Source organism: Salmo trutta, chromosome 8 (genome assembly GCF_901001165.1).
Source record: "Salmo trutta chromosome 8, fSalTru1.1, whole genome shotgun sequence".
NCBI lineage: Eukaryota > Metazoa > Chordata > Actinopteri > Salmoniformes > Salmonidae > Salmo > Salmo trutta.
In genome coordinates this window covers 23895509-23916726 of record NC_042964.1, presented here as the reverse complement: position 1 = coordinate 23916726, position 21218 = coordinate 23895509, and the positions used below count along the sequence as shown (strand labels likewise).

The window sequence follows — 21218 nt, the reverse complement described above, 5'->3', positions numbered from 1 at the left end:
GTTACACAGGAAACGGAAACCAGTTGTTACTTACTTGATTAATGTGCTGGTTAACAACATGCCTAGTAAAGTTTGCTTAACTATATATCTTTGTCTATTGTGACTACAACACAAATCATATTTAAACATGGTGGTAGCGGTACTCAAAAGAACCTGGATCTCATCGATGTAAATGAAGAATACATCCCAGGCGGCAGTTTGAAAAAGTGCCGCATTTACAGGTGCTCATTGGAAGACGTACAAAGACACTACTTATAATGAGTGAAAATCTTCTGAGACCGGAGATGGCAAACTGTCAGCTGGAGAAGTTCAAAGAAAGACAACAGAAACAGGCAAAATACTACGACACATCTGCTAAAGATCTCACAGAGCTGCAACGAGATGACAGGGTGAGAGTTCAGCCACTCACAGGACAGAAACAGTGGTTGTAGAGAGCCACAGTAGTCAGACCTGTGGAGCAAAGGTCCTACGAGGTGAAGACAGAACAGAGACAAGTCTTCAGGAGGAACAGGCGACAGCTGAGGAAGAGCAGAGAAATAGAGGAGGATTTTCCCACTGTTGAGGAGCCTGGCACAGAGCCAGTAAACAGAGCACCAGCTGACGCCCAGCAGGGTGCTGAACACAACCTAGAGGTGAATGCTGCACCACAACAAGAAAATCCAAAACATCTCAGGTCAAGCACCTGATGTAATCAACACTCCCCACACAAGGTCTGGTAGGGCCATCTGAAGACCTATACACCTGAAAGAATTTGTGTGAAGGTAAAAAATAATAATAATTAATGGACAGTCAGAGACAGTAAACAAACGTTCAGTTCACATTCCAGTTTATTGCAGACATGGACTACAAGCCAAAGTTAGGTGGAGTCTGCGTTTGTTGTAAAAAAAGAAGAAATAAAAAGAGAACATGTAGCAATATTGATGTTACTCATATTGATGTCACACAGGAAACGGAAACCAGTTGTTACTTACTTGATTCATGTGCTGGTTGACAACATGCCTAGTAAAGTTTGCTTAACTATATATCTTTGGCTGTCGTGACTACAACACAAAGCATATTGAAACAGCTTGCACTTTAATGGCATTCCTCGACGACATTTTCTTTTATCTTTCCAAGTGAGATTAGCCTGCCACTGACTTTTACGTGACTGGAAGAGAAGGAACGGACATTTAAATTCACTTGGCAATGCATGCTGTTAATGACGACATAGCTAGATATAACTGTTAATTTGGATTCGGGGGAAAAAAACGTTTTGAATCCAGAAATGATTATATTTTTATGTAATGAAGAATGTACATCCCATTTGAACAGTATCGGTATCAAAACGTTTTTAATTGAAACCTTATATTGTAAATTTTTATTTGATTTAGCCTACATTTCGCAAATCGGAAGAACCATTTTGTACAGTTGTAGTTATCAATGTAACAAATAACTCACAACGTTACTACAACTAACGGTCACCAGAAGTGGTATAAACCAAACAAAGCCATACTGCTGTATGGACCTCGTGGCGCAACGGTAGCGCGTCTGACTCCAGATCAGAAGGTTGCGTGTTCAAATCACGTCGGGGTCATGTAATTTTGCTTAAGGGTGCAATTTGCAGAAATCGATCCGACATTTCCTCTTTGCAAAAATTCTAATAGTTCGCCTAATTACAGTTTGTTTATGTGACAAAACAAGCAAGTGCAGATAATAATTTTATAACTTAAAATTCTATGTGAATTTCGCCGAATACATCCCAGGCGGCAGAACCTGGATCTCATCGATGTAAATGAAGAATACATCCCAGGCGGCAGTTTGAAAAAGTGCCGCGTTTACAGGTGCTCATTGGAAGACGTACAAAGACACTACTTATAATGAGTGAAAATCTTCTGAGACCGGAGATGGCAAACTGTCAGCTGGAGAAGTTCAAAGAAAGACAACAGAAACAGGCAAAATACTACGACACATCTGCTAAAGATCTCACAGAGCTGCAACGAGATGACAGGGTGAGAGTTCAGCCACTCACAGGACAGAAACAGTGGTTGTAGAGAGCCACAGTAGTCAGACCTGTGGAGCAAAGGTCCTACGAGGTGAAGACAGAACAGAGACAAGTCTTCAGGAGGAACAGGCGACAGCTGAGGAAGAGCAGAGAAATAGAGGAGGATTTTCCCACTGTTGAGGAGCCTGGCCAAAAAGTGACATATTGCAGTTTTAAATGTCTTACTTATTTCTTCCTCCATCCTCCATACTTCCTCCATACTGTTTCATCTAGGCTACATTTGATCATGTAATGAATGACAATGATATGATATGTTCTGTTGAATAATACCCTTCAACTGTGAGCATATTTACTTACAATTTAATAAAATATTTGAATGAGAAACATTTTAACCCAGGAAAGTAACAAAAAAAATAAACAAACGTCAAAAACGAGATAAAGAATAAACAGAATTTGTTTTTATTTCACCCAGCATGTATTGCAAAATATAACATAAAATATGCATAGAATTATATTGAAACATGAGAAACATAACATTTACAGAATGTCATATCAATGAACATAACTACTGACTATTACAGTCACTGATATGTTTTGAACAGCCTAATACACTAAGCCATTATAAGTCTATTATAAATACTCTTTGTAGGCCATAGAGAGAAGAGACAGTGAATACGTCAACCTTTCTTCAATAACCATTCATTCCTCTTGACAAATAGGTACAGATGGGTTGTGGTCGGTTCTTCTTTGTGTTCCTCAAGTGGTCGTGGTTGAAAAATGGTCACAGTCGATGGTCATCATTGATCATCACGCTTCCTACTGGCAGGAAATAGAGGTCAACACCAATCCTCTTTCTTTCCTCCTTCCTTTATTTGTTCATTTCTTTCATCCCCTCTCTTAACACCCCCCCCCCCCCCCCACCACACACACACACACACACACACACACACACACACACACACACTATCTCACCTCCCTGCCGCTGCAGGTTCCACAGATGCATCCGAACAGTCCGTTGACCATCTGTATTCCACACAGCACCAGCTCCAGACTTGCCACCACCAACAGCGTGGCGAACAACCCAAGGTTAAACTCCACAACACCTTTGGGCTCTATACACTTTGTCCACAGGTCACTGTCGCCCAGGTAACTCCCGTTGCTGCAATGAGGAACAATCAATTATATTTATATTTTGTCAGAAAGTTCTTTACAGTAGCCAGGACTAGTCCCCAAAGACATAGCAAAAATAAATATACATACAGTACCAGTTAAAAGTTTGGACACACCTACTCATTCAGTGGTTTTTCTTTATTTTTACTATTTTCTACATTGTAGAATAATAGTGAGGACATCAAAACAATGAAATAACACATATGGAATCATGTAGTAACCAAAAAAGTGTTAACTTCTTTGGGATGGGGGCAGTATTTTCACGGCCGGATAAAAAACGTACCCGATTTAATCTGGTTACTACTCCTGCCCAGAAACTAGAATATGCATATAATTAGTAGATTTGGATAGAAAACACTCTAAAGTTTCTAAAACTGTTTGAATGGTGTCTGTGAGTATAACAGAACTCATATGGCAGGCCAAAACCTGAGAAGATTCCATACAGGAAGTGCCCTGTCTGACAATTTGTTGTCCTTCTGTTGCATCTCTATCAAAAATACAGCATCTTTGCTGTAACGTGACATTTTCTAAGGCTTCCATTGGCTCTCTAAAGCCGCCAGAAAGTGGAATGGGGTGTCTGCTGTCTCTGGGCGAAGAACAACAGCAGAATTTGTGAGTGGTCAGCCTAGGGACAGTGACACTGGAGATGCACGGTCACGAGAATTCTCCATTTTTTTCTTTCAGCCTTTGAATGAATACAACGTTGCCCGGTTGGAATATTATCGCTATTGTACAAGAAAAATAGCATAAAAATTGATTTTAAACAGCGTTTGACATGCTTCGAAGTACGGTTATGGAATATTTTGAAAAAGTTTGTCACGAAATGCGCTCGCGCGTCACCCTTCGGATAGTGACCTGAACGCACAAACAAAATGGAGCTATTTGAATATAACTATGGATTATTTGGAACCAAAACAACATTTGTTGTTGAAGTAGAATTCCTGGGAGTGCATTCTGACTAAGAACAGCAAAGGTAATCCAATTTTTCTAATAGTACTTCTGAGTTTAGGTTGTCCCAAACTTGGTGGGTGTCAAAATAGCTAGCCATGATGGCCGAGCTATGTACTCAGAATATTGCAAAATGTGCTTTTGCCGAAAAGCTATTTTAAAATCTGACACCGCGATTGCATAAAGGAGTTCTGTATCTATAATTCTTAAAATAATTGTTATGTATTTTGTCAACGTTTATCATGAGTAATTTAGTAAATTCACCGGAAGTTTTTGGTGGGTATGCTAGTTCTGAACGTCACATGCTAATGTAAAAAGCTGGTTTTTGATATAAATATGAACTTGATTGAACAAAACATGCATGTATTGTATAACATAATGTCCTAGGAGTGTCATCTGATGAAGATCATCAAAGGTTAGTGCTGCATTTAGCTGTGGTTTGGGTTTATGTGACATATGCTTGCTTTGAAAATGGCTGTGTGATTATTTTTTGTCTGGGTACTCTCCTGACATAATCTAATGTTTTGCTTTCGCTGTAAAGCCTTTTTGAAATCGGACAATGTGGTTAGATTAACGAGAGTCTTATCTTTAAAATGATGTAAAATAGTTGATTGTTTGAGAAAATTGAATTGTGGTATTTTAGTTGGTTTTGTATTTCGCGCCGTGCGATGCCATTGGCTGTTGGCTAGGGGTTCCGCAGGTGGAACGGGGTTCCGCTAGCGGAACGTCTGTCCTCAACAGGTTAAACAAATCAAAATCTATTTTATATTTGAGATTCTTCAAAGTAGCCACCCTTTGCCTTGATGACAGCTTTGCACACTCTTGGCATTCTCTCAACCAGCTTCACCTGGAATGCGTTATTGTCCTGTTGAAAAACAAATGATAGTCCCACTAAGTGCAAGCCAGATGGGGTGGCGTATCGCTGCAGAAGGCTGTGGAAACCATGCTGGTTAAGTGTGCCTTGAATTCTAAATAAATCACAGACAGTGTCACCAGCAAAGCACCATCACACCTCCTCCTCCTTGCTTCACGGTGGAACCACAAATGCGGAGATCATCTGTTCACCTACTCTGCATCTCACAAAGACACGGCAGTTGGAACCAAAAATCTCAAATTTGGACTCATCAGACCAAAGCACAGATTTCCAGCGGTTTCTTGGGCCAAGCAAGTCCCTTCTTCTTATTGGTGTCCTTTAGTAGTGGTTTTTCTGTAGCAATTCAGGCTGTATCACAACCGGCCATGTTTGGGAGTCCCATAGGGCGGCGCACAATTGGTCCAGCATTGTCCGGGTTTGGCCGATGTAGGTCGGCTTTGTAAATAAAAATGTGTTCTTAACTGACTTGCCTAGTTAAATAAAGGTTAAATAAAATAAAATAAATTGTAAAAAATTACCGGGTAGTCCCATTGAGGTCAAAGACTGATTTTCCAAAGATAATATACAGTACCAGTTAAAAGTTTGGACACACCTACTCATTACAGGGTTTTTCTATATTTGTACTATTTTCTACATTGTAGAATAATAGTGAAGACATCAAAACTATGAAATAACACATATGGAATCATGTAATAACAAAAAAAGTGTTAAACAAATCAAAATATATTTGAGATTTGAGATTCTTCAAAGTAGCCACAATTTGCCTTGATGACAGTTTGGCACACACTTGGCATTCTCTCAACCACCTTCACCTGGAATGCATTTCAATTAACAGGTGTGCCTTGTTAAAACTTAATTTGTGAAAAAAAAATATTTCTTAATGTGTTTGAGCCAATCAGTTGTGTTGTGACAAGGTAGGGGTGGTTTACAGAATATAGCTCTATTTGGTTAAAGACCAAGTCCATATTATGGCAAGAACAGCTCAAATCAGCAAAGAGAAATTACGGTCCATCACTACTTTAAGAATTGAAGGTCAGTCAATCAAGATAATTTCAAGAACTTTGAAAGGACCGCCACAGGAACAGAAGACCCAGAGTTACCTCTGCTGCAGAGGATAAGTTCATTAGTTACCAGCCTCAGAAATTGCAGCCCAACTAAATGCTTCACAGAGTTTAAGTAACAGACACATCTCAACATCAACTGTTCAGAGCAGACTGTGTGAATCAGGCCTTTATCGTCGAATAATAAAAAATAAAAATAAATGTAACCTTTATTTAACTAGTCAAGTCAGTTAAGAAGAAATTCTTATTTACAATGACGGCCTACATAAAATAAACCATAAAAATACAATTCTAAACAAGTAATAAAATACATAAATAAACGTACTTGTTCAAGAAAGGTCTCCCCCACCCTGGAACAGATGTTGGTGTTTCCATAAAGAGGCAGACAGGTCCATTGGACAGGCCCAGGGCAGATGTAGCCAGACTGTACAGTGCTCCAACAACCCCAGCAGCAGCAAACCCAATGGACAGGAACATCTAAAGTGTAGCAAAGATAATCCAGAGATCAGTGGTCAGGGTAAGAGAAGGTTGAGTATGTTGTACATTTCATCTTTGTTGTGTATTTACTACTTAGAAAATAAGATTTATTTGGGCTTCTATAAACTTGGCTTAACTAAAGGTTGAATAAATACAGTGCGTTTTTCAGCCAGTAGTTATATATTTGATTCATCGTGTAATGTTATGCTTTTGCCAAAAGAGGTATGTTGCTTGTCACAAATTGCTTTATTTTGGAATTACACTAACCATAATGTGAGTGAGTGTTACTTTGAGGACAGTCATTGGCCATAGAAGCCGTGAATTATTTCCTGGTATTACACCTGTTTCACCAGCAGGGGGTGGTAAAGTCAAGCAATTTTTTCTTTAACCGTTATGGCTGTAACTGTCATTGCCCCACCCATAGTCCCAGGCCCCTCACCCTCTTATTGTCTAAGGTGTTATGGGCTTAAAGTAGGTAGAAGTTGTCTTTAACAACTGATATAGGATCAGATATGAATGGTTAAGGTTGGGATTGGGGGGGGGGCAGTAGTTAGAGTGTAGTTAGACTTACCCCACAGCGGTTGGCACAGCAACCAATGCTACTAGTCAGGTGGATATGGATTGCTGGAATAAGGCACTGAAGAGAGAGTGAGAGAGATTGGGAAGAGAGAGAGAGAGAGAGAGAGAGAGAGAGAATAGGAAAATAAAACATTTGAGAATACTTTCATCACAACTGTGTTGGTGTGGAGAGGCATATTTAGAGACAGCATATTTAAAATGTACGTATAGTCAGCAACATTAGGGGAATTAACATTTGGGAACTGTTGGTCAAAGTAATGTTACATTATTCCATTTCAATTGTTTTTATCTTGGAAATGACCACACAAACCTGTGATGGTGTGACCGATACTCTATAGAATCAGCATGTCTAAACCAGGGTTGGGGTCAATTCCATTTCAGTTCAGTCAATAAACTGACATTTCTATTCAAATTTGATCAATTTCAATTGAACATTTTCAAACTGACTGGATTGAAATGGAACTGAACAAAAGCCTAGTCTTTTAAACCAATTAAGTCACATAATAGTCTAACTAAACTTTAAACTCACCATGATTCCTCCGCCGATGACACCTCCCATGTATTTGACCTCGTCGGTGATCCGGGCTCCATTTTCTTCTCTGTCCAACTTGGCGTACATCGTCGACCAGTCGGGGAAGAACGCAATGATGTTACAGATGATTGAGACCCCCGACAGGACGTAGAGCGAGATCGCAATGACCTTAGAGCACTTCCCTGTACACATGTTGCTAGTTGTACAGTTTCTTCAACGTTGAGGGAGAAAAAAATGCCTTGTTGGTTTCCACGAAAAAGGAGATATGGTAGACTTCTGTTGTCTCTCCACAGTACTCCCCCACTGAGAACAATTCAGAAGATTTCAACAAAATGTCAGAGACAACTCCTCCTGTGCTCTCATCTCAGCTAGCTACAGAATGGCTCTAGAGGTATATGCGAATCTGCTTAAATCCTGGTGGTGGTATCTAGGGTGGAGGTTAGCTTGGTAGAGGAGGGGCTAGTTAGGTGATAAAGCTAAACTATAGACCACCCCCTCATTGACTCCAGTGACCAGGGCCGTGCACCGACCTTTGGAGTGGCAAGTGCTAACATTTGCGTTGTAGGCCTACTTAAAAACAGTTCAGTTGAACCCGTCCCTGTCACTGACCATGAGAGACGACATACAACTTAAAAAGTAGCCTGTGTGCCACTACTCATAATACCACTAGGTGCCGGTAGCTTCTGCATCAGCTGGAGGACAAGTGCAGTGCACTCTAGCGTGGGAAAGAAAAAAGGGGTGGAGCGGGGAGGGGAATTTTCCAAGATTAGAAAATGAGAGATTACCTAGTTTGATGGGCAATTATTTATAGAAAAGGAAATAAAATATACTACTAGTATAATACAAAGGTATTATTCAAAAAATACTACTATTCTGAAAGGGCACTTTTTTTAGGGCACTTTTCTCATAGGAGGGCGAAAGGTTAGGTGCTCAGGAACTGCTAGAGCCCTATCTGTGAACGTGCCTGCCAGTGACTGCATCACTACATCACCTTTAGTTGGCCTTATTATTGAGTCATAAAACTGGGTTGGGTTTGTCCATCCACATGGAGTCAGGCAGTAGTGGAAAAAGTACTCAATTGTCATGCTTGAGTAAAAGTAAACATACCTTAATAGAAAATGACTTAAAAGTGAAAGTCACAGTAAAATACTACTTGAGTAAAAGTTGTGGTGGAATATTGACTCAGAAATATAACACATTTACTAGAACTTGTGAATTCAAATTAGACTTTAATACAAGGTAGCAAAGCCGAGCCCTTCCATGTAAAGACTCTTTTACAAACGTAACAGAGCCGAGCCCCTCCATGGAAAAGACAAAATGCTCATATTACAGAGTCCTGCCTTTATAGTATTCTAACGTATAGAGTTCCCTCCCTCTATATGAAAATAGCTTCCCTTGACCTTTCTTTATCATTTCTTTATCATCTCAGTTCTTGCTTGTTAACGCCCACAGCTGATGTTCTGAAAGAGCTGCAAAATCTGGACCCCTACAAATCAGCCGGGCTAGACAATCTGGACCCTTTCTTTCTAAAATTATCTGCCAAAATTTTTGCAACCCCTATTACTAGCCTGTTCAACCTCTCTTTCGTGTCGTCTGAGATTCCCAAAGATTGGAAAGCAGCTGCGGTCATCCCCCTCTTTAAAGGGGGGGACACTCTTGACCCAAACTACTACAGACCTATATCTATCCTACCCTGCCTTTCTAAGGTCTTCGAAAGCCAAGTTAACAAACAGATTACCGATCATTTCGAATCCCACCGTACCTTCTCCGCTATGCAATCTGGTTTCAAAGCTGGTCATGGGTGCACCTCAGCCACGCTCAAGGTCCTAAACGATATCTTAACCGCCATCAATAAGAAACAATACTGTGCAGCCGTATTCATTGACCTGGCCAAGGCTTTCGACTCTGTCAATCACCACATTCTTATTGGCAGACTCGACAGCCTTGGTTTCTCAAATGATTGCCAAACCCACTGGCTACAGGTTATCTCTCTGTTAGGTAAAGCTCCGCCTTATCTCAGCTCACTGGTCACCATAGCAGCACCCACTCGTAGCATGCACTCCAGCAGGTATATCTCACTGGTCACCCCCAAAGCCAATTCCTCCTTTGGCCGCCTTTCCTTTCAGTTCTCTGCTGCCAATGACTGGAACGAACTGCAAAAATCTCTGAAGCTGGAGACTCATATCTCCCTCACTAGCTTTAAGCACCAGCTGTCAGAGCAGCTCACAGATCACTGCACCTGTACATAGCCCATCTGTAAACAGCCTATCTATCTACCTACCTCATCCCCATACTGTATTTATTTATCTTGCTCCTTTGCACCCCAGTATCTCTACTTGCACATTCATCTTCTGCACATCTACCATTCCAGTGTTTAATTGCTATATTGTAATTACTTCGCCACCATGGCCTATTTATTGCCTTAACTTACCTCATTTGCACTCACTGTATATAGACGTTTTGTTTTCTTTTGTTCTACTGTATTATTGACTGTATGTTTTGTTTATTCCATGTGTAACTCTGTGTTGTTGTATGTGTCGAATTGCTACGCTTTATCTTGGCCAGGTCACAGTTGCAAATGAGAACTTGTTCTCAACTAGCCTTCCTGGTTAAATAAAGGTGAAATAAAAAATACATTTAAAAAACCACTGGCTCCAGGTCATCTACAAGACCCTGCTAGGTAAAGTCCCCCCTTGTCTCAGCTCGCTGGTCACCATAGCAGCACCCACCCATAGCACGTGCTCCAGCACGTATATCTCACTGGTCACCCCCAAAGCCAATTCCCCCTTTGGCCGCCTCTCCTTCCAGTTCTCTGCTGCCAATGTCTGGAACGAACTACAAAAATCTCTGAAACTGGAAACACTTATCTCCCTCTCTAGCTTTAAGCACCATCTGTCAGATCAGCTCACAGATTACTGCACCTGTACATAGCCCATCTATAATTTAGCCCAAACAACTACCCCTTCCCCTACTGTATTTATTTATTTATTTTGCTCCTTTGCACCCCAGTATTTCTACTTTGCACATTCGTCCACTGCAAATCTACTATTCCAGTGTTTTACTTGCTATATTGTATTTACTTCGCCACCATGGCCTATTTATTGCCTTTACCTCCCTTATCTCATCTTATTTGCTCACATTGTATATAGACTTATTTTTCTACTGTATTATTGACTATGTTTGTTTTACTCCATGTGTAACTCTGTGTTGTTGTATGTGTCGAACTGCTTTGCTTTCTCTTGGCCAGGTCGCAGTTGTAAATGAGAACTTGTTCTCAACTTGCCTACCTGGTTAAATAAAGGTGAAATAAAATAAATAAATAAAATATCTGACAGCTGTATAGGTTGTAATGGTAGCAGGGCCCTGGTCCTACACTGGTCCTATATGTTCCATTCCTTATATGGCCATTCTGTCTTAGCTCTCCAACGTGGACAGCTTAGATGCTGCTAATAATGGAAATGTAATCATAGTCATGAGTTTTGCTCCAACAAAGTCTAAAAGGATCTGGTTTTAAATGTACTTAAGTACAGTGGTGGAAAAGTATGCAAATGTCATAGTTGAGTAAAAGTAAAAGTAATTGCTGTTCATCAAATTGCTTATATTAATCAAACCAGATGGCACGATTTCCTTTTTGAAAAAAAATTACAGACAGCCAGGCCAGGGGCACACTCCAACACTCAGACATCCTTTACAAACACAGTATTTGTGTTTAGTGAGACCATATTGCTGTCCTGCCTGAGCATTCGAGTGTAACAAGTACTTTTGGGTGGCAGGGAAAATGTACGGAGTAAAAAGTACATATTTTCTTTAGGAATATAGTGGAGTAAAAGTAGAAGTACAGGCTGTGTTGGAGTCGTGACCTACATGTAGTTCAACTAGTAATTTAAATACATTTTTCAGTAGTTTGATGGTACTTTAACAAAATTCTAATCTTGGTAGTGTTTTTAGTAGTTAATTACTTTTCTGCCATGTAGGTAACTACTGGAACTACACACTACTTTTTTGGCTATAGATCTTGAATGAGAGATACAGTGAGGTCCAAAAGTATTTGGACAGTGACACATGTATTGTTTTTTTGGATCCGTACTCCAGCACTTTGTATTTGAAATGATACAATGACCGACTATGCTAAAGTGCAGACTGTCAACTATAATTTGAGGGTATTTTCATCCATATCGGGTGAACAGAGAGAACAGTCTATGACTTGGGTGACTGAAGTCTTGGACAATTTTTTGGGCCTTCCTCTGACACTGCCTAGTATATAGGTCCTGGATGTCAGGAAGATTGTGATACAGCCCGTGATCGAACCCGGTCTGTAGTGATGCCTCTAGCACTGCAATGCAGTGCCTTAAACCGCTGCGCCACTCAGGGTCCCGATGGTGTTGGAGTCGTGCTTGGCCACGCAGTCGTGGGTGAACAGGGAGTACAGGAGGGGACTAAACATGCACCCCTGAGTGGCCCCAGTGTTGAGGATCAGAGTGGAAGATGTGATGTTGCCTACCCTTACCACCTGGGGGCGGCCGTCAGGAAGTCCAGGATGCAGTTGCAGAGGGAGGTGTTTAGTCCCAGAGTCCTTAGCTTAGTGATGAGCTTTGTGGGCACTATGGTGTTGAACGCTGAGTTGTAAACAATGAACAGCATTCTCACTGCTCAAACAATGTGTGTCATTTTGGAGTCACTTTTATTGATCACTTTCCGTGAAATCTGTGTTTCCTTCTCCAGCGAATAATGGGGATCTGGGCCTGGTTGGGTGTCTGTATTATATCCCGTCCGTCTGACTCATTGAAGAAGAACTCTTCGTCCAGTTTGAGGAGAGCAATCGCAGCTCTGATGTCCAGAAGTTATTTTCGTTCATAAGAGATGGTAGCCGCAACATTATGTACAAAACAAGTTACAAACAATGCGAAAAAACAAAGAAAATAGCATGGTTGGTTTAGAGCCAATAAGATTGCAGCCTTCCACTCCGGCGCCATTTTACAGAGATGTACAGCTATTTAACCATGTTAATCATTACTGAAACATGCAAACTACAAACATTTAACCAGTTAAAGATAATGAAAACATGATACAAATATTTAATAAAAAAGAATTCATACAAAAGTCAAGATTTGGCTATATTATCAGTACAAACAAAGTGTGTATATGTGTGTAAGTATATGCTGCCCAGTGACACGAGCCTACCAGACGAGCTAAATGCCTTTTATGCTCACTTCGAGGCAAGCAACACTGAAGCATGCACGAGAGCACCAGCTGTTTTGGACAACTGTGTGATAACGCTCTCGGTAGCCGATATGAGCAAGACCTTTAAACAGGTCAACATTCACAAAGCAGCTGGGCCAGATGGATTACCAGGATGTGTACTCAAAGCATGCGCGGACCAACTGGCAAGTGTCTTTACTGACATTTTCAACCTCTCCCTGACCGAGTGTTTAATACCTACATGTTTCAAGCAGGGGTGAAAATCTGACATCAACTTTGAAGGGGACAATTACATTAAATTTTCTCAAGAGCAATTCCTGAGGGGGACACCAAAAGTAGTGCTGTAACACATAGCCTACGTTGTAATATGTTAAATGTATATTGAGGAACCATAATTACTACTACTGGATAATTGATAGGTACAGTAGTTAACAGAAGGGTTGTCCCAACTTGTTCAAATGTTTAAATCATCATAATACTACTACTAATAATAGTTATAGCAGTGTTCCTTATCAGTCCAGTATGTCTGCAGGTATTTGTATTTACAACCAGCAATACCAAGAAAGGCCAGTAGGTGGCAATGGTACTGTACACTGGCAATGGTACTGTAGCCAGCAGCATACCACCCTGCATCCAACTGCTGGCTTGCTTCTGATGCTAAGCAGGGTTGGTCCTGGTCAGTCCCTGGATGGGGGACCAGATGCTGCTGGAAGTGGTATTGGAGGGCCAGTAGGAGGCACTCTTTCCTCTGGTCTAAAAAATATCCCAATGCGCCAGGGCAGTGATTGGGGACACTGCCCTGTGTAGGGTGCTGTCTTTCGGATGGGATGTTAAACGGGTGTCCTGACTCTCTGAGGTCATTAAAGATCCCATTGCACTTATCGTAAGAGCAGGGGTGTTAACCCTGGTGTCCTGGATATATTCCCAATCTGGCACTCATACCATCACGGCTGTCTAATCATCCCCAGCTTACAATTGGCTCATTCATCACCCCTCCTCTCCCCTGAAACTATTCCCCAGGTCGTTGCTGTAAATGAGAATGTGTTCTCAGTCAACTTACCTGGTAAAATAAATAAGTAAATAAAACACTGTATGGGTGCAGTTTTTGTAAATACAATGAACATGGTGTGATCTCGTCTAAAATAATCTCCATTGAGTAACATCACAAAGTTGTTCTCCGTATTGAATTGACCTTTTAATTTTACTTTTTCTGATACATTTATAAAGTCATTAAATATGTGCCACTGGCCTGAGTCTACTACAATAGCTTTACAAGAACAAAAAGCTAAAAAATAAGTACAGTTCTAAAAGCAAAATAACTACTTCAATGAATAACCCAAATAAATCAACCAAAATATCCTTCAGTCTGTGTCTCAACTCTTCAAACAGCAGCTATGGACAAGTATGTCACACAAAGTATGCCATTTTAAATAAAATAACATGAAATAAATCATTAGTAAGTGTACTGTCATGTACTAAAGCCTCCTGATGACCTCTGCTGCCTCTCCACTGCTGCTACAGGGGTATTTGTTGTGAAAGAGAGGGATCTGCACTGAAAGAGAATCTATGTACATTACAGACAACTACGCCGTTCAGTCTCTCTTGGCCCATGCTAGCCCGTAGCCAAGTCTTTAACCTGCGGAGTGCACTGAAACTCCTCTCAGCCTCACATGAAGACACTGGCACCACAAACAAAATTCTGATCAGCACCTCAACTTGGTCAAACAACCCCCGCAACTCCACTGGAAGCCTCCTGAGGACCTCTGCTGCCTCTCCACTGCTGCTACAGGGGTATTTGTTGTGAAAGAGAGGGATCTGCACTGAAAGAGAATCTATGTTCAGCTCTGGGTACTGATCTAGAGACTCATCCAACTCCCCCGTGAGAAGCGCTCTTTCCAACTTTTGCAGGACGTTTAGACTGTCCTGGTCAAAACGGTCGCCAAACTGAACGTCCACACCATCCAACACTTTAAAAAATTCTGCCCTATAGTGATCCACTGCGTTGCCAGCAAATCGTCTTGAGTGTGTCTCAATGGATTCAATGGATTCAATAGTCAATCAATGTTGTTGCTTTCTCATACAGTGCAAGGTAGCTTTCGTCATTTCTCTTGCCCCTAAGAGATGACCGCACACACTCGACTGCAGACTGCATACCAGAGACAGTCTGAGTTTTCTTCTGCAGTGAAATGTTTAGACATTCAAGCTCTCCAAGAACAGCAGAGGCAAGTGTGAGGCCCAACACAGTCTTGCCTTTGCTGAAGTGCTCGAATAAGCCACTGGCAGTTGAAGCTGTCTTGGATGCAGTTTTTGCCATCTCCTCTAGGCTGCTTAGTACCCGCTCATTCTGCCCTAGTACAGCTCTAATAGCAGTATTCCGCACAGTCCACCTCGTTGGACATAGGGGTTTCAGGGTGGTCAGATTTGTATCTTTGGACGTGGCAATTGATTCAAACATGCTCTTAAACTTTCCTGACTGGCCATAGAGGACACCTAACTGATGGACCCAAGAAAGGGAATCCCGGATCAGTGGGGAGGCTGTGCAGCCAGCCTGTGTAATCAGATTACACAGTGTGCTCCACAATGCACATAGAGGGCTAATGGCTGCTGCCTCCTCACAATTGCCTGTGCACCTGTGTATTTTCCTGCCATGTTTAGAGTCACCATCGTAGCTCTGCCCACGTAAGCCAGACATGGGCAAATTGAGCCTCAACAACACATCAGTTGCCACTTTCGCAATGCCCTCGCCTGTTGTCTCCGACACCCTGTATAGCCCAATAAACTCCTTGTGAGGGACAAGGTCATGGTCAACATAACGCAGGCAGACACTCTCCTGTTCAGCACCAGAGACATCTTGAGTACCATCAACAATTACTGAAAATTGTACAATCGGAAGAGACCTAATCTCAGCTGCAATGCCTTGAATGACTGTATTGGCCATGATGTTCAGAATTTCATTCTGTACTCCTAACTACCGGTACCCAAAACTACACAATTAATCAAAACAGTAATACCATTGCCTTAAACAAATCTTAGTTCAGTCACCAGTTTAAGTTGAGAGTGGGGGTATCTATGGCATTTTCCAATTATGTCCCTATTTTACAAGTTAAAAAAAATTTGAACCTTTCATAATGTTGCCAAACAAAGACTCAAACTTACCTGAGACTCCCTGTCTCTGCCAGTCTGTCCCTGCATATCTGTCCCCAACTCTGCTGTCTGTGTGCCATCTGTTGCCTGCTCTGCCTAATGACATCAATGTGAAACATTAGCATTTCACTTCTTTCTTATGAACATTTTATCAACTAGTCTTTGAGATGTTAGGCTACTAGGGTTCTTACTTTGCGTTTTGGTGTACTGAAAAATACTCTGATGTCCGTCTTTTTTCTTTTTTCTGCCATTTTTCTACCTGGCTGGCTGGCTACACACACACACAGTGTGTAGGTTATTTACAGTAGGAGATGGGCTTCTATCATCTTATCTTCTATCATTCTATATGGACTTCGATCTAAAAGGGAGCTAGCAAATGTGAAACGGATTAAAATGACAAGAGTTGACAGCTGTATGAGTTCACCATTTACACAACATATGCTGCAACCTTTTGTAATTTTAATCGTTTGTTTCATATTGGCTGGCTTCCAACAATAGCTGAATTTGCAAAGCTAGCGAGCACCAATTCAGTTTCAGTGGTGTTTGCTATAATCTTTGCTACCCGGGTTAAATAAAGTTGAAATAAAATAAATAAATAAAAGTTCCCTTGCGACAATTTAGCTTTTGCAACGAGACCATTAAATATATTTAAGACAATGGTAGAAGAGAGTGTAGTTCTGTTCAGTTTGGATTTCAGTTTATCGCTAACCTTATCACAGGGACTTTGAAGCACTAACTTACATCATCTGCATGCTGATCTCGGAATAAATTGACGATAGCAAAGATTCCATCTTTGACGAGGCCACATAAATGGAATAGGTACTAGCTAGCTTAATAGTTAATATTTGCGCGCTAGCTCTGCATATTCAGCTAGTGTGTGTGCGCGATTGACTGGATTAACCTCACGTCAGTTACGTGCATTGAGTGCCTTTCAGACAGTAGATACGGCCTCTCTGTTACGGAGCAAGCTAAGGAACTGGCAGTGGATCAAACCATTGTGAGGCAAACGGTGGGGGGGTCGCAATCTTTTGAAACTTAAAAATGCGCTATTAAGTGTCTATAATCAGCACAATTGCTTTCATTGCGTATTATTAATATTATTTAAATTACATAGTTATGTTTCAGTGATATATTGGGGGGGACAAATCATATTTTTCCCAGGATGGGGGGGTCGTGTCCCCCCCGTCCCCCCCGGGATTTCCGCCCCTGGTTTCAAGCAGACCACCATAGTCCCTGTTCCCGAGGAAGCGAATGTAACCTGCCTAAATAATTACCGCCCCGTAGCACTCACATCGGTAGCCATGAAGTGCTTTGAAAGGCTGGTCGTGGCTCACATCAACAGCATCCTCCTGGATACCCTAGACCCACTCCAATTTGCATACCGCCCCAACAGATCCACAGATGACGCAATCTCAATCGTACTCCACACTGCCCTTTCCCACCTGGACAAAAGGAACACCTATGTGAGAATGCTGTTCATTGACTACAGCTCAGCGTTCAATACCATAGTGCCACTAAGCTAAGGACCCTGGGACTAAACACTTCTCTCTGCAACTGGATCCTGGACTTCCTGACAGGCCGCTCCCCAGGTGGTAAAGGTAGGCAACAACACGTCTGCCATGCTGATCCTCAACACAGGGGCCCCTCAGGGGTGCATACTGAGTCCCCTCCTGTACTCCCTGTTCACCCACGACTGCGTGGCCAAACATGACTCCAACACCATCATTAAGTTTGCTGAAGACACAACAGTGGTAGGCCTGATCACTGACAATGATGAGACAGCCTATGGGGAGGAGGTCAGAGACCTGGCAGTATGGTGCCAGGACAACAACCTCTATCTCAATGTGAGCAAGACAAAGGAGCTGATCGTGGACTACAGGAAAAGGCGACCTGAACAGGCCCTCATTAACATCGATGGGTGGAGTGGTCGAGAGGGCACGACAACACCTTTTCCCCCTCAGGAGACTAAAAAGATTTGGCATGGGTCCTCAGATCCTCAAAACGTTCTACAGCTGCACCATCGAGAGCATCCTGACCGGATGCATCACCGCCTGGTATGACAACTACTCGGCATCTGACCGCAAGGCGCTACAGAGGGTAGTGCGTACGGCCCAGTACATCACTGGGGCCAAGCTTCCTGCCATCCAGGACCTATATACTATGTGGTGTCAGAGGAAAGCCCAAAAAATTGTCAGACTCCAGTCACCCAAGTCATAGACCGTTTTCTCTGCTACCACACGGCAAGTGGTACCGGAGCACCAAGTCTAGAACCAATAAGCTCCTTAACAGCTTCTACCCCCAAGCCATAAGACTGCTGAACAATTAATCAAATGGCCACCAGACTATTTACATTGACACCCCCCCAATTTGTTTTGTACACTGCTACTACTCGCTGTATATTGTCTATGCATACCCCCTGTAAATAGCCTCGTTATTGTTATTTTATTGTGTTACTTTTTTATAATTTTTTACTTTAGTTTATTTGGTAAATATTTTCTTAACTCTTTCTTGAACTGCACTATTGGTTAAGGGCTTGTAAGTAAGCATTTCACGGTAAGATCTACACTTGTATTCGGCGCATGTGACAAATAAGGTTTGATTTAATTTAATTTGAAGTGTTTGTGTGCATATGTGTGTATTATGGTGTATATTATAATTTCCCATCATTTCCCTCTGACCCCATTTCCCTCTGACCCTTGTAATGTATGCTTCCAACTCTCAAACACATAGATCCCCTAAACGCAGCTCACTTTCCAGCCCCCTTTCCAGCTCACACTCTCAAACAACTAGATCCCCTGAACGCAGCTCACTCTCCAGATACCAATCACCTAAATTTTGACCACCTGTTCACACACCTGTATGTCATTTACACACACTATTTAGTTCAGTTCTTTGCACCCCATCATTGTGAGGTATTGTTTGGTTTGATACACATTCTAGTCGGAGTGTTGATTATTTCTGGATTAGTCCTCCCATGTATTGTACGATACCCTGTCGTCGGACGGGGCCACAGTGTCCCCCGACCCACGCCTGTCTCAGTCTCCAGTATCTATGCTGCAATAGTCTATGTGCCGGGGGGTCTAAGGTCAGTCTGTTATATCTGGTGTAATTCTCCTGTCTTATTTGGTGTCCTGTGTGAATTTAAATATGCTCCCTCTAATTCTCCCTCCCCTCCCGGAAGACCTGAGCCCTAGGATCATGCCTTAGGATTATCTGGCCTGATGACTCCTGGCTGTCCCCAGTCCACCTGGTCGTGCTGCTGCTCCAGTTTCAACTGTTTTGCCTGTGGCTAGGGAACCCTGACCTGTTCACCAGACATGCTACCTTGTCCCAGACCTGCTGTTTTTTAATCTCTCTTTCTACCGCACCTGCTGTCTCGACCTCTGAATGCTCGGCTATGACAAGCTAACTGACATTTACGCCTGAGGTACTGACCTGTTGTACCCTCTACAACCACTGTGATTATTATTTGACCCTGCTGGTCCTCTATGAACATTTGAACAATCTGGCCTTAAATTGCCATGTACTCTTATAATATCCACCCGGCACCGCCAGAAGAGGACTGGCCACCCCTCAGAGCCTGGTTCCTCTTTAGGTTTCTTCCTAGGTTCCCTGCCTTTCTAGGGAGTTTTTCCTAGCCACTGTGCTTCTACATCTGCATTGCTTGCTGTTTGGGGTTTTAGGCTGGTTTTCTGTATAGCACTTTGTGACATCTGCTGATGTAAAAAGGGCTTTATAAATACACTTGATTGATAAAAATGTATCACCTATTCCCCAATCAAATACCTTCATTGATACCACAAAAATCAATCTGTTTTTCTTAAGTCTGGCAACCCTCATAAAATTCGACATACACTTGTATAAAATGCGTTATGAAAGAAATGGTGTAATGAACATGAAAAATGGAGCCTTGTATTATGAAGAAAATTGTGTAATGTAGGCTCCACGAAATATGAAATGCTTTATGAATAAAATTGTATATGTCTACTGTTGCCTACACAAAAAAAGGCATTTCTAACTACAAGTGCAGAAGTATACCAAAACAAGCATAGAAAACAGTATATGAATGAATAAAAAAAATAGAACAACTTTAAGGCTACGATTAAATTATCATTGTTTCGGTGACAACCTGGTTGATTAACAATAATGGGTTGTTAAGATGTTTTTTTCTATTTATTTAAATAAATGTGCTACACAAGTCAGTGTATTACACCATTGCCTATCAAGCATTGCTCTAATAACTTTCAAAAGATTGTTCCAAAGAATAGTCTCACAAAAATGTGTATTTTCTTACGAATTGAGTCACACACAAAAAAAACCTAAATCTGCTGAAATCATTTTTGTACATATTTGCACGAATTGACTGAGATTGTGTTGCAAAATTATTATGGACAAAAGTGCGGGATTATTTGTATTTGGCAAATGACAGCCAAGCATCGATCATCATGTCACCAGAATAAGACCCTCGGTATTTATTGAAAGGAGCATCAAGCTCATCAGTCATCAGCATGTACTTTCACAACCCTGTGAAGTTAATACTGTAAATTATTTAATCTGTAGCCTAATAAACTGCATGCTTTCCCATGATGTCTTGAAATGTTTCATTCGAGACATGGAAATTACTCGCATAAAAAGGTTGGATGGAAACCTAATTAATGTCAAGTCATTTTGAGGATGCTGGAATTATGTTTTGGATGATTGTGCACATGCCTAGAGAAGACTTTTGAAGTAGCCTAAACTCTAAAAGAAAAGGTTCCTGGAGTATGCTTTAGGGGTTCTTCAAATTGAAACTGTGGTGGATCCCCTATAATTTATTCAAAGCACTCCTTTTAATGGATCCTCGAAGAACCTTTTGAAAAACATTTTGGAGTTCATTTTTAACTACCCTTTCCCCTATTATTATTATTATTAAATAATAATACGCATAATAATAACCCAATATTTTAGTTCTCAGTATATATTATGATTTTAGTGGAAAAGCAGAATAAAAAAATCTAGATATGAGGTAAACTCCCAGCAGAGCCCTAAGTCCAATGGTTTTATCCTCTGGTGTGTTGACGTTAATGTATTTATGTTCCCGTATCCATAGCCGGAATGTTTTTGCAGTGCATGGTGATCGAACAGGTTTCCTGTTATATTCATCAGAGGTGTAGGGAGGGGGAAGTCTGTGAATAAAAAAAAATAGTAATTATACAGATGATTGACAAAATATGCACACAACAGAATTCATTGGAAAGGAGGCAAAGCACGCGT

At 41.4% G+C, this 21218-nt stretch overlaps 1 protein-coding gene and 1 non-coding gene across 3 annotated transcripts; one reads left to right on the top strand and one right to left on the bottom strand.

Annotated features, from left to right (window-relative positions):
* The first annotated feature begins 1501 nt into the window (after positions 1–1501).
* Positions 1502–1573, top strand: trnaw-cca (transfer RNA tryptophan (anticodon CCA)). The gene has a single exon. It is a non-coding gene; the product is annotated as a tRNA-Trp (tRNA).
* An 844-nt stretch (positions 1574–2417) lies between these two features.
* Positions 2418–8048, bottom strand: LOC115198557 (transmembrane 4 L6 family member 4). Of its 2 annotated transcripts, none has more exons than XM_029760576.1 (5): positions 7620–8048; positions 7083–7148; positions 6360–6511; positions 2954–3140; positions 2418–2800 (listed from the first exon to the last, which is right to left on the bottom strand). In XM_029760576.1, the coding sequence occupies exons 1-5, from the start codon at positions 7812–7814 to the stop codon at positions 2798–2800; spliced, it is 603 nt and encodes a 200-aa protein (XP_029616436.1). In that variant the 5' UTR covers positions 7815–8048; the 3' UTR covers positions 2418–2797. The 2 variants fall into 2 exon arrangements, with proteins under 2 accessions (XP_029616436.1, XP_029616435.1); XM_029760575.1 differs by having other exon boundaries at positions 2418–2797.
* Between the last annotated feature and the right edge of the window lie 13170 nt (positions 8049–21218).

Bases quoted from the DNA above. Each gene is read 5' to 3' on its own strand.
- LOC115198557 (XM_029760575.1), bottom strand. From the start codon at position 7,814: ATGTGTACAGGGAAGTGCTCTAAGGTCATTGCGATCTCGCTCTACGTC. The intron at 7,149-7,619 runs GTGAGTTTAAAG...CTCTCTCTTCAG, and splicing joins TCATCGGCGGAGGAATCATG to TGCCTTATTCCAGCAATCCA. The intron at 6,512-7,082 runs GTAAGTCTAACT...GCTACACTTTAG, and splicing joins GCTGTGCCAACCGCTGTGGG to ATGTTCCTGTCCATTGGGTT.